This window comes from Drosophila takahashii, chromosome 3R (genome assembly GCF_030179915.1).
Source record: "Drosophila takahashii strain IR98-3 E-12201 chromosome 3R, DtakHiC1v2, whole genome shotgun sequence".
NCBI lineage: Eukaryota > Metazoa > Arthropoda > Insecta > Diptera > Drosophilidae > Drosophila > Drosophila takahashii.
Window position 1 is genome coordinate 37847763 of NC_091681.1, and position 11928 is coordinate 37859690.

The 11928-nt window shown below is 40.4% G+C and overlaps 3 protein-coding genes and 1 long non-coding RNA gene across 4 annotated transcripts; 2 read left to right on the forward strand and 2 right to left on the reverse strand.

Annotated features, from left to right (window-relative positions):
• Positions 1–113: 113 nt before the first annotated feature.
• On the reverse strand, positions 114–5264 carry LOC108065555 (uncharacterized). The gene is made up of 6 exons (XM_044395693.2): positions 4840–5264; positions 4067–4278; positions 1072–1240; positions 792–1003; positions 356–466; positions 114–295 (listed from the first exon to the last, which is right to left on the reverse strand). Exons 1-6 carry the CDS (start codon positions 5128–5130, stop codon positions 118–120), a joined length of 1173 nt encoding a protein of 390 aa, XP_044251628.1. The 5' UTR covers positions 5131–5264; the 3' UTR covers positions 114–117.
• A 131-nt stretch (positions 5265–5395) lies between these two features.
• Positions 5396–6968, forward strand: LOC108065488 (uncharacterized). Its single transcript, XM_017153487.3, has 3 exons — positions 5396–5613; positions 5679–6220; positions 6583–6968. Exons 1-3 carry the CDS (start codon positions 5419–5421, stop codon positions 6848–6850), a joined length of 1005 nt encoding a protein of 334 aa, XP_017008976.2. The 5' UTR covers positions 5396–5418; the 3' UTR covers positions 6851–6968.
• Positions 6968–7887, reverse strand: LOC138913462 (uncharacterized). Its single transcript, XR_011419224.1, has 4 exons — positions 7735–7887; positions 7470–7594; positions 7270–7376; positions 6968–7206 (listed from the first exon to the last, which is right to left on the reverse strand). It is a non-coding gene; the product is annotated as an uncharacterized lncRNA (long non-coding RNA).
• A 212-nt stretch (positions 7888–8099) lies between these two features.
• On the forward strand, positions 8100–10969 carry LOC108065562 (uncharacterized). Its single transcript, XM_017153574.2, has 3 exons — positions 8100–8276; positions 8346–8554; positions 10613–10969. Exons 1-3 carry the CDS (start codon positions 8112–8114, stop codon positions 10923–10925), a joined length of 687 nt encoding a protein of 228 aa, XP_017009063.2. The 5' UTR covers positions 8100–8111; the 3' UTR covers positions 10926–10969.
• The last annotated feature ends 959 nt before the right edge of the window (positions 10970–11928 follow it).

Sequence of the window (11928 nt, forward strand, 5' to 3'; positions counted from 1 at the left end):
AACAAGTGCCCCTTGGTCCCTGCCAGTTTCCCTCGTGAAACGGAGGTGAACGGAGTTGACATTTCAAAAGAATTTGATGCGAAACACACACTTTTAAGTATCGTAGTTGAGAATTTATTAGGCGTAATAATTTTTCGGTGGCGTCGTGTATTTGCCAAAGGCCAGTTCTAGTAGGGAAAAGTGACAGTCGTACTGGGTGCAGTCGTCGCTGTGGGCATTGCGATAGGCCTGGTCGTAGTGGAAGATCTCAGAGTTTTCGTGCAGTTCCCGCGTGAAAATCCGCTGCTTCGGGAGGCTGTAATTAAATAATAAATAAATTAATGATTATCATTTTTAGGCTTTTTTTATAGCTCACCTGAATATTGTGCGCAGCATCTCGCCCACCATGCTCATCTTAGTGCGCTGGAAGTACTGACGACTCTCGCAGAGGGTTCTCAAGATGCAGTCGCGACCATTGTAACCCATGCTATAAGGAAAATCGAAATAAGTGAGTGTGAGGGAGACGGCAATATGCAAGCTGTTTAGCGGAAAAAACAGCAAAGCGACACCTTGCGGACAAAACGTTTTTGGTTACTTTTTAATGAATGGTACAAATTTTAAAATTTTTTTAACTGGATAAAGATTAGCAAATAATTTGTAATTTTAAAATAGAAATAAAATTTTTTTAGGAAAGGGGATTTTTGAGGATTAGTTGAGTAGATAAAACAACATTTATTTGAACCCCTGAAAAAAACCTGTCCTAAAGTCATAACAAACATAGTTTCAGTTGGAGATTAATAACCCCTCCTTACTTATCGACAATGGTCTCCATCTTCCGGTAGATGGCGCTCCTGGACCTGCGACGCAGGACTGCCGGTGCAACAGGATGCGTGGCAAATCCGTGCAGGTTCTGAAGGACCCACGTGGTATTGGGCAGGTCGTAGGCCGTGCCCCAGTTGAGGCCGAAACTGTTGTAGCCGTAATACGGATTGCCAATGATGCCCACGGTGAAGCAGACGGCCACCTGATCAAGGACAACAGGATGACATAAAGGACACTCGGAAAGAGGAATTTCGGGGACCGAGGACATACGGAGAACGAGGAGCCCTCGGGGAAGCTGAGATAGCGCTTCGGACGACTGAGCACTCGCTGCCAGCGCTGCCGGTGCAACAGCTGCAAGGATTCGGATGACGAGGATGCACTGGAGTCGTCTGCACGTTCCATCATAGTCATCAATGTTGGCGGCGACCATAAATCACCGCTGCTGACATTACCCGGGGAAAAAGAGTGAGAGGAAGCAGCGATGCTGGCCGGGGGCGTTGCATTTGTCATTGCAATTAAATCGTAAATCAAAAACTTTGCAACAATTAAACGATAATTAAACAATACGGATTGCGCGTAAATCATGGCAGAAAGCAACGTGGCACGTGCCACTCTCCCAGGCAGCGGCACTTTAGTAACTGAAAATGCTAGCAAAGACTGACTGCAAACAGTGGAAAAGTGCAGCGGAAAACCCTCTGCTGCCAAGACAAAGGAAAATGGCCAAAGTGCAAATGTGTCAATTGTCCGTTAACGTTTAGAATGCTCTTCAGACACTTGCAGCAGTCACGTTTACAATAAACATGGCACCGGCCCAAAAGGTCGAAGGGGGGAAAACCAACCGGACTGACGCTGCAACTTAATTGAATTGCCTGTGCCGACACTTGCAACTGCACCTCCACTCCCATCTCCACCTGCCGGTGGAAACCTGTCGATGCCAGGCGAAAGGTCGAATTGCCTTCCCAAAGTCAAAGATGCGATGACAGAGATCGATGGGCTGGCTGGGCGTTTGAATGCCGTTCATATTTGCCAACTCGGCTGAACAGTGAAAATACAGGGTAATATTAGTTCGCGCCTCAAGTGATTGGGTTGTGAAAGGCCTTTCTCAACTGGTTTTTGACTTCAAGTAGAGTGCTGTTCTGATTTCTCAACTGGTTTATATTTGTAAGTTCAAAGAAAGATGTTATTATCAGAATTGAAAAAGTTCTTAGAAATTAAACGATATTTTTTTAATGATCAATGTTTTTAATGTTGAATTGACGGTACTTACATTGTTTAATTCAACCACTAAACTTATCATAAAGTCTTGTTTCAAGAACAATGTGCTCTCTCTGTATTCTATTTTCATTAAAAAAGCAAAGTTGAGATCAAAATAAGAATATTTTAATACGCTTTTCTATTAACAGATAAATTAAATTACAAGCGGCCATGTATTACCATTTCGTAGATTTTAAGTTAAAGTTCTGTAGTTTAGTAAAATATTATTCAATTACCATTTCCATTTTCTAGGATTCTAAATACATTTGCCACAGTTAAATACTCTGCCCGCATGGAAGGCCGCATAATGAACTGCTTGATATAATTTGCAGGGGATATTTAACTTTTTAGCCCCCCTTCGCGCAGACTGGAGAAGCGACAGTGGCGGCTGTCAACTTGGATGCTGTGGCCTGGGCGACAGGCAAACAAACAAACAAACAACTTCATTAACCCCATAGGGCATACATCGCACACACAAGGACTCCCACTTCTACATGGCCCATACTATATGCACATTGTACATACAGATATACCGAAATATCGGATAGAGGCAATTGAGGATTGAGGATGGAGGATGGAGTATAGAGACCAACGAAGGCGCTTAGCTGACCCATTAGAGGGAGAAGCGCTCGTAAAGCAGAAGAGCCAATGCCAAAAGTCAGGGGCGCAAATGGCCGGGCATCAATTGTGGGACGCTAAGCAAAACAGACAATCGAAAAGCGAAACCAATCGAGGGAAAACAATCATGAAACACAAGACGAGCAGACACACAAGACACCGAACACCAAGCACCAAGCACCAAATACCATACAGCGAATTCCCGACACGTGAAGCTAAGGTCAAAGCCAGGGGAAAATCCAGGGCAGATGGCAGAAGGAAAGGAAAAGCCGGTCGAAGGACAAATATGGTAACTTTTTGACGACCACTTGAAGCTTAGCTTGGGCTAAGGAATCGAAAAGGGGCCCCGAAAGTCCTTTGATTACCATGACAACGCCTGTCACTCTGTCCTGTATCCTTCGGATATCTTGGGTTAGGTTAGCATGTGTGTGTGTGTTTGTGCGGATCGTTGATAAGACATTTTACAGATTGCAGATAGTTTAACGCCACCCGCCACATAACTCTCCCCAATTACGGCCTAATTTGTTATGCATTTTTCGCATTGGCTCCGAGTTAAAGTTGCCGAACCGCAGACTTCAGGACTCAGACACTCGTCCTCTCTACGGATATTAAACTATTTCCGAAGCATACAAAAAGCCAATTTAAATGCTAATATAAAATACCAACATTTTATTATTATGCCATGAGCACGCATCCCCGAGTAGGTTTCTCAAGTGGGCGGATGGGCGAATGGGCGGAGGGTCTGTGGGCGTGGTCGGGTAGGGACAACGACCACTTTGGGTGCGAAGTTTTCTTTGGTCGCACTGTGCGTGATAAGCCAAGTGGCTTGGTTGGCTGATTTTGGCAGCGAAAACAGGACGCTGAGCAGGGGAACCTGCTTCAGCCACTTGAAGCATGTAAAGTATCTACATATGAGTGGAGGCGAACTTCTGCGGGCTGTACAGTGCGAGTCGAAAATGAAAAGCCTCGATGGCACTGATTAAAGGTCATAAATCAGCGGGAATTTATGGGTGGTAATTCTGGTAAATCATTATTATTGTTTGGCCATGTATGAAATTAAAGATAGTTATTAATGAGAAGAGTTATAGTAAATTTCTTTACTTGTTATGATTTTCTTTCAATTAAACAAATATTTTTACTATTTACGCATGGTAAGGGAAATCTTCAAGAAAGATCTATCCACTTCAGTAAAACCCCACTCTTGGGTCACAAAACATTTTAAATATTTTGATTGTCTGCTCTAGAGCCTTTAGAATAGTTTGAGCTTATCATAAAGCCCCAGCTCATCGGCCAACTTTGCCCTTGTTTTCACACACAAATGGACTCGAGTTGGAGACTGGAGTGCCTGTGACTTGACCCATGAATCCATGAATCCCAATCCCCATCCACTCACCTGTCTATCATTGTCTCCAGGCGGCCGTAGAGCTCTCGGCGATGTCTGCGCTTGATTTGCGCCTTGGCCGACTTCTTTGTGGTCCAGCCGTGGGCATTCTGCAGCACCCAGGTGACATTGGGCAAGTCGTAGGCGACGCCCCAATTGATGCCCAAACTGAGGTACAGCAGGTTGGGGTTGCCGATGACACCGGTGGTCAAGCAGACAGCGCCCTATAACACGGTCACAATATATTTGAATTGATTAGGTATTTACAAGAAAAATTTTAGAAAATTCTGGCATATCTTTAAATGTATTTTACATATTTTCTTTAGTTAAGGTAAGTTAAGGTAAGTCATTTAAAAATTTAAAATTTAATGGTAAATTTTTAACAACAAACTAAAAAAATTATGTAAAATATTTTACAAATCAATAGAATATAAATTTGATATAAAGAATTTTTAATACAATTCTTGAGGACATACGCAAAATACAAAAAATAAAATAGTGGTTTTTAATAAAAACAGTTTATTTAAAAAAGTTACATTTAATTAAAACCAAAAAATCCAACTATTTTCCCATTGTTTTGTGTGAATTTATTTAAAAGTAAAATTCCAGAGAATTTTGGCATTTTTTAAAAGTTTTTAAGTGGCGATAAAAATAATTTTTAGTTATAATTATTAGTTTTCTAAAATAAGTTTTAAGAATTCCTCTCTTATTTAGTGTCCTTTCTTATTTCTTTCTGTGCAGAGGGTTGCTTTGTTGTCCCATTGTTCGAGGGTTCGTTGACTTACCGAAGCTGATGAACCCTGGGGAAAGGCCACAAAACGCTTGCCTCTCGAGAGTTTCCGCTGCGACGATGGGGCCGCATGTGGTGTCAGTGGGTCCTGCTCCAGGTCCCGGTCGAAATCGTCCTGTTTCCCCAGTGCGACGACTGTGGGTCCTGGCGGAGTCAGCGTGACATTGTTGACTTTGCCGGCTTCGTGACTCGTCGTCGCTGGAGTAGCAAATTCATCCAGCGAATTGCTCTGGCATTCGCCCAACATCCAAGCCGTGAGCAGTAGCGACAGCCAAGTTGCAGACATCTTTCCAACTGAATCAAAGATTCGGCCCTTGATTTCTACCCATGAATATGGCTCATCTTTTGTTCAGCTTTTTGTCTTAGCGTTCTATCGTTCTATGGAAATGGCAACTTGTTAATTGAATTAGAGAGCCAAGTGACCCCTTTTGGGACTAATTGCTTGGCCAAATAGCTGCTTGGACCAAATTGAAGAGCCACGCGTATGGAATTGGAACTTGGCCACTTGTTCAATCTGGAGTTTAATGTCGCACGTTCGGATCTCAGTTCTTCGCTGGGCTCCGCTGGCTTCGCTATGGAGAGCTTTATTTGGTTTAGACTGGTCTTTTTGGCCACTTTGGTGGCCCTAACTTCAGCAGGCAATAATACGGCTGACTTGGGTTCAAACTTAAACTCGGGCAGCCGAGGAGTCACCTATATGCACGAGAAGATTCACCTACTCCATCGCCAGAAGCGCTGGCTGACCTTTGAACTGGGATCTGCCATGACGGTGGGTTTAATTTGAATTAGAATTATATTATAAAATATTTATATTATAATTAATATATTTTTTAGTTAACGGCCAACTGCGCCAAGGCAGTTTTAGACACCATTCCCAGGGGTCTTCTCTGGTTGGCCGAGATCACAAGTCTCTATGAACTGCCCGCTGCCATTGAAGATTGGATACCTCGGCATGTGGGCAAGCCCAAGGTGAAACCTCTACCGCCGCCACCGCCTCCTCCTCCTCCACCACCTCCTCCACCTCCACCACCACTAATACCAGACGCTCCCGGAGCTTCTCCAGTTGGTTTCCAGCCACAGCCGGTGATTGTGCCTCTCAATCCCGCCGATCCCATACAGTCCTTCTACTTTTCCTACCCCCAAGGCATTCCCCTCAGTCCCACTTTGAGTCGCAGGAAGTCCTATTCGCAGCAGATGCAGATGGGTTGCCCAGCCTCGCATCTGGTCAAGGATATGTATGGCACCTACTACTGCCGACCCTCGGCCATGTCACGCCGGCTGAGAAGGGAGTTGGAGAGCCAGGGAAAAAGGGTGATCAATGAATCCCAGAATCCGGCTGGAATGCTATTCGATATGATCTCCATGATGGCCACCATGTAAGTGAACTCAATGAACTTGAACGAAAAGTTTATTAAGATTTTTTTTACAAGCTTTAAAATTTTTTAATGCCAGCGATTTTTTTTCCTTATTTATGTCACAAAGCAAAGTCAGAAGCTAAAACTGTCTATTAAATTCAAAGTACATTTTAATCAAAAGATTACCATTATTATCAAAATTCTCCCCTATTCAGCTCAAGTTCCCCCTAAATAGTTTAGGAAAAGTGCACGTCTTTATGTCCATGACTCATTCGAAAAAACCCCCAGAGCTATAGTGCGATTTAAGGGGAATTTAAGCAGGGCAATTTGTTAAGAGTATGCACCCCGTAACGGCTGAATTCTTCACTCTCCTCCCCTTGCAGGTTTAATTACCAGCCCGACTACTGCATCATGCGGACCCTGTGCGAGGCACGTCATCTGCTGGCTCCGCCGGGCTTAACGCTCTTCCACGATATCTTCCGCATCATGCTGCGCTACGTGCATCCGGAGATAGCCCATAAGCCCAAGTATCGGGAGGCCTTCACCGCCGGCCATTCGCTCCACGAGTGCGCCAGTTTGTACGGGCCGCATTGCCGGCAGAGTTTTTTGCTGCTCATCAGCGAACGGTTTCAGGAGAAATACGCACGTTGATTAAATAAAAATATAAATAAAAATAAAAATAAAAAGGCGAGCAATAAGGAAAACATGCCAATGAATTTATCGAACTGCGATGGCCGGGCAGCAAGGCGCCGGCTAACTGCTGCTATGACACCCTATATAAAGTTAATGGATTGTGATGTATGTTCTATTTAATTGTAATAAACGGAATCATAAATACGCTGTGCATTTCGCATTGGGCGGTCTTCTTCGATAATTTAAGCGATTCCGGCAATTTGAGGCTTTAATTGCTATGCATTTTAAATATTTCAATAAAGTTCGTTGGCGAAATAATCAAGCAATTAAAGTTTTTTGATGATCTCCAGCTTCTTTAGGGTCATTTTAAAGTTCTATAAAAATTTAAGAAAAATATATACAATATTTTTTAAGCTCACTGGCTCGCCTACAATTACCTTCTACTGTTTGCTCAGCTTGGCACCTACATTTCACGGGCTTATTGAAGCCTGAAACACTGTTAAGAAAAAAACCAATACTGCCATGCATTAAGCTTGAACAAATTCTGTAATATTTCCACAGTTCAAACAATAAATACAAACGAAAAATGAGTGCATAAATTGATGAGCGAAAAAATGTATTTCATTGTGGGCCATACCAAAAAGTTGAATGGAAATTAAGTAAATACGCGTCGTCCATTGGCAGTTTTATTGACCATTTTTTTGGATCATTTTGTGGTGCGCTTCGTTGAAAAGTGAAGCGCATGTGAGTTTCCTATGTTATCTTGGGCAATTGAAGGAAAAAATTATTATTATTATTATGATATCACCTGAAAATTAAATTACAAAGTGTTGGGGTGCCATAAATGCATTTCCAATTAGGAGAGGGTATGGACATTTTGATGGATTCGGATCCCGACTCACCATTGTGCATCCCATCTCCTGGGATCTGAACTGGCAATTCCATAATTTGCACTGTTTGTTTTTCGCTTCACAATGCTGACAATTGGAGTGGAAGTGGAAACAAAACAAGTGTATTTCCCACTGTTGACAGAAATTTACATGCTACAGCAATCAGTGTTGGCCCTGTTGACAACCACGAGTTACCCCCATACCAAACCATTCCAACCCATCCCGAACCCAAAAACACCCAACAATGGGCACTTGTTAAAAGCAGACTTTGCAGGCAGCCGCTAATCAGTGCAATCAACAGAGCACTTGAGCTAATAAGCCGCTAAAGCGGATGGTTCGTTCGGTTTTGGGCCAGAGTTCAGTTTCCAACGGAACGTTCTACCGACAGTATGAGGCTCTCCCACTTCCCTTGGCTTTTTCTGGCATTCTGGATACCGCTGCAAGAGGTGCAATCCCAGGTGCTTTCACCAGATGCCAACGCCACACGGGCGGTGACGAAAGTTCTGCGCCGGCACAAGCGTTATCTGGCATTTCCGGAGGGCTCTTCGGTTTCGGTGTGAGTGCGTTAACAGCCATCTCAGTTGGCCATTTAGCCAGTTCTAATGACGATCTAATGCCTCCAGGGAGCCATCTGCATGACGATCGGCATGATTGGCAACCCCGACGTCGACTATCTCAGCTGGGCCGTCAACTGGGGCGTGGCCTACGACCTGCCCAACCACCAGTGGGTCATTCAACACGCCCACGGACTGAACGCCACCCTGGCCAAGGACACCATCAAGCGTCGCTCCCGACGAGCCTTCTACGACGAGGTGCAGTCCTTATTCGACAAGTGAGTGTGAGCTAAGGAGTTTTGAATAGTTGGGGAACCCATTTAAAAAGGACTATTAAGGAAATTATTTACTGGTTTTTAAGAAATACAAATTATTTCTACGATGGTTAGACAGAGGAGTTCAAATATTACATTATATATTTTATCAAAGAATTTTTCAATTAAAGAAGTAAAACTATTATTAGTTGAAAATTACAAAAATTAAATTTTCCAAATCAACTTATCAAATAAAAACACCTCTAAACGAGGTAAAAAACTAGTGACGATCGCACCTTCAACGTACAAAAGTTCTGATATCAACTTTTGTGACGAAAAATGATTTTAGATGCGACTAAATAAGTACGTTACCTAAAATTTATTCATTCGGCCCGCTTTAGCAAATATTTAATATCTACACGAAAGTTTTTTGTTGTAGCGTGCCGAATGAATAAATTTTAGGTAACGTACTTATTTAGTCGCATCTAAAATCATTTTTCGTCACAAAAGTTGATATCAGAACTTTTGTACGTTGAAGGTGCGATCGTCACTAGTTTTTTACCTCGTTTAGAGGTGTTTTTATTTGATATCAGAAGTTTTTGTTTGTTTACTTTTGCTCTCATAGGTGCTAATGTAAACATTTAAATTTAAATTGGTCAATCATAATTTTTAAACAATTGTATTTTAACGAATTAAGTTAAAAAGGCGTTGAAGTATTTCAAAATACCTTTTAAACGAGGTATAGCACATGTCTGTACCTTTAATAGTGTAGAACTTAAAAACTAACGAAATTTAGCCATTTTTAGCTTTTTTCCCGCTAAAGTAGCGGCTTTTTCCAAAAGTCGTAGAACAAAAGATTCCTATATGGAACTCTTAAGTGCAAATTTACTAATTCCATGACCCTAAAATACAGTTCGGATACCCTCCCACAAAATTCAATACTCAGGGAGCGTTAATTGTTCGAGCTGGCAAAAGTGTCTATTTTCGTATAAAAATAACTTTTAAACGTGACTTTTTACAGTAATGTGTTATATACCAAAATTTAAGGAATCTCAAGGGCTATACAGTTTAAAGTTGTAAGAAAAATCGTTAGAGCCGTTTTTGAGAAAATTAAAAAAAAGCTAAAAAAAAAGTTTAAACAAATTTTCTTTTGTTCATATCTTTTTAACTATTACATTTACACAAATTGCATTTACAAGGCGTTTATAGCATTTAAAAATACCTTTCAAACGAGATGCAGCACAAGTCTGTAGCTTTAGTAGTATAGAAGTTACGGCTTTCCGAATTTTAGCTATTTATAGCTGTTTTCCCGCTAAACTAGCGGGTTTTTCCAAAAGTGGTAGAACAAAAGTTTTTTATATCGATGTGATGAACGTCATATCAAATTTTCAGAACTTAAAAAACATATTTTGGACAAGTGGACAAGTGGACAAGTGGACAAACAGAATTAAATTTTCATTTTGGGAAGAAGAAGAAAATCTTATTTTGGCTATAACTTTTGAACGGAGGGTCGGATTTTGACAAATGACCCCTCATTCGACGGGTATTTTCAAAAGGAATACAACTAAAACATTGCGAGGGGGCATTTATCCCCACCGGCCCCAACAGCTCCAAATTTCGAAATTTTCACTTTTTCACTTTCACCGCTCTCTCCCCCAAGCCAATTGATTTTCTTAAAGTCTTGGTATGCAATCCTTTAAGTTTTTGCAATACCTTTCGATTGGTGTATTACTCATTACGATCGGACTATCACAGCAGATTTTCAATTTTGCGGCTATATAATAGTAGTCGCCTTCGCACACTCTCCTGGTGCGCTTCGTCACTACATGGACTGCCGTCCATAGTGACATTAAGTATCGTCTATTTTGGAATATTTTTAAAATAGGAAAAAAACAGAAAGAAAAAAATACTATCTTTATTTTTAGTCTTTTTCTCCAGGTGTATAAAAATTGCTTTGGTATAAATATTAATATTTTAATTTCTTTAGATTTCTTTGATAAAAAATATATTTTTTGTTTAAAAATATGTTTTGGTTTTATTGCAGAATATTAATTTACTAAATTTTGTATTTTATTTTTTCAGTATGGGATTCAATGGTCGCTCGTGCGTGGCTCGAGCCCTTTGCGAGAGTGCCAGGTTTATGCTGCCGCCCCAGAAACGGGGTAACATGCTGCAGGAGTTGGTCAGGACCGTCTTTAGCCTTCCAGCATCACCTGTGGCTGGCCACGAACCGCAGGCCCATCACGAGTACGATCGTATCTACCGCAGGTCCAAGCGGAACTCACGCGAATGTCACGAGGTATATCCGGGATGCCAGTTCTCTCTGCTTGCCTTGGCTTTGGGCAAATATATGGCAGCAACGACCACAAAGTTTAGTTCATTCAACTACATGTGAGCACAAAAATAATTGGATTGAAGAAATAAAATACAATGAATTGATTTTGAAGCTTTTGAATTTATTTCATATAGGGTCAAAGAAGAAAAAAGAAAAAAAATACCTAAGATGGTTATTCTAAATTTTCCCCTAGCATTAAAACCATTTTTGAATAAAACACTGGTAGGATTTTTTTTAAAACAAATTATTTTCATTCTTCTTTATTTAATAACGCGTAACATTTATTTATATAGTAATTGTTTTCTTTTAATGTGTTGTCGTTTTTTTAATTGTTTTCAATTTTAGTGTTATTTTTCGCAATTGTTGCTATTATTTCAATTTGTTTTGCGTTTAGCTTAAGTTCGTTATTTAGTGTCTTACAGTTAAATTGTTAATGCATTCGTTTTTTTATATTGTTGTGTTAGTCAACATTTTTATTTTTCTTCTATCGATTTTGTTAATTTTTTTATGTGTTTTATTTGTGTATGATCTCGTAATTTTCGATCAATTTTCAATGTTCAATTGTTTGCTTGCTGGCTGCGAGTGAGTGTACTTTATTTAGTTTCGGTTTGTTATGTAATATGTTTGCTGTTTTGTTGTTCAAGAGAGTTTCGAATATATATTTAATATATATAGTAGTTATATATATATTTACGCATGTATTTGTTATGTGAAATGTAAATGCAACGCTTTTCCGTTTAAGTTTAAGTATTGGGTCACATTTATTTGAATTACTGATGCACAAATTTTCCATTTTTCCCTTTACCTTCGCATTAGGTTTGCTTTGATTTGCAGTGTCAAATTTAGCTTAGCCTATCCTTAATTGCAAGTATTTTACATAAATCGTTTATGGATTATATTTATCGTTACTTAGCCTACTTACGTTATGCGATTCCATTTAACTAAATTTTCAATTTAGTTAAAATTGATTTCTGTGTAGAATTTTTAGTGAGCGCTCGGGACGCCTAACTAAATTTCATACTTGTATTAATATCTGGCTTTAGTTTACTGCGTATATGTATGC

Excerpts from the sequence above, each read along its gene's own strand:
- LOC108065555 (XM_044395693.2), bottom strand. The coding sequence starts at position 5,130 with ATGTCTGCAACTTGGCTGTCGCTACTGCTCACGGCTTGGATGTTGGGC. Across the intron at positions 1,241-4,066 it reads CTGGAGACAATGATAGACAG|CGGTGATTTATGGTCGCCGC; the intron begins GTGAGTGGATGG and ends TAATGTCAGCAG. Across the intron at positions 296-355 it reads ATGCTGCGCACAATATTCAG|CCTCCCGAAGCAGCGGATTT; the intron begins GTGAGCTATAAA and ends ATTTAATTACAG.
- LOC108065562 (XM_017153574.2), top strand. The coding sequence starts at position 8,112 with ATGAGGCTCTCCCACTTCCCTTGGCTTTTTCTGGCATTCTGGATACCG. Across the intron at positions 8,277-8,345 it reads CGGAGGGCTCTTCGGTTTCG|GGAGCCATCTGCATGACGAT; the intron begins GTGTGAGTGCGT and ends TAATGCCTCCAG. Across the intron at positions 8,555-10,612 it reads GTGCAGTCCTTATTCGACAA|TATGGGATTCAATGGTCGCT; the intron begins GTGAGTGTGAGC and ends TTATTTTTTCAG.
- LOC108065488 (XM_017153487.3), top strand. The coding sequence starts at position 5,419 with ATGGAGAGCTTTATTTGGTTTAGACTGGTCTTTTTGGCCACTTTGGTG. Across the intron at positions 5,614-5,678 it reads AACTGGGATCTGCCATGACG|TTAACGGCCAACTGCGCCAA; the intron begins GTGGGTTTAATT and ends TATATTTTTTAG. Across the intron at positions 6,221-6,582 it reads ATCTCCATGATGGCCACCAT|GTTTAATTACCAGCCCGACT; the intron begins GTAAGTGAACTC and ends CTCCCCTTGCAG.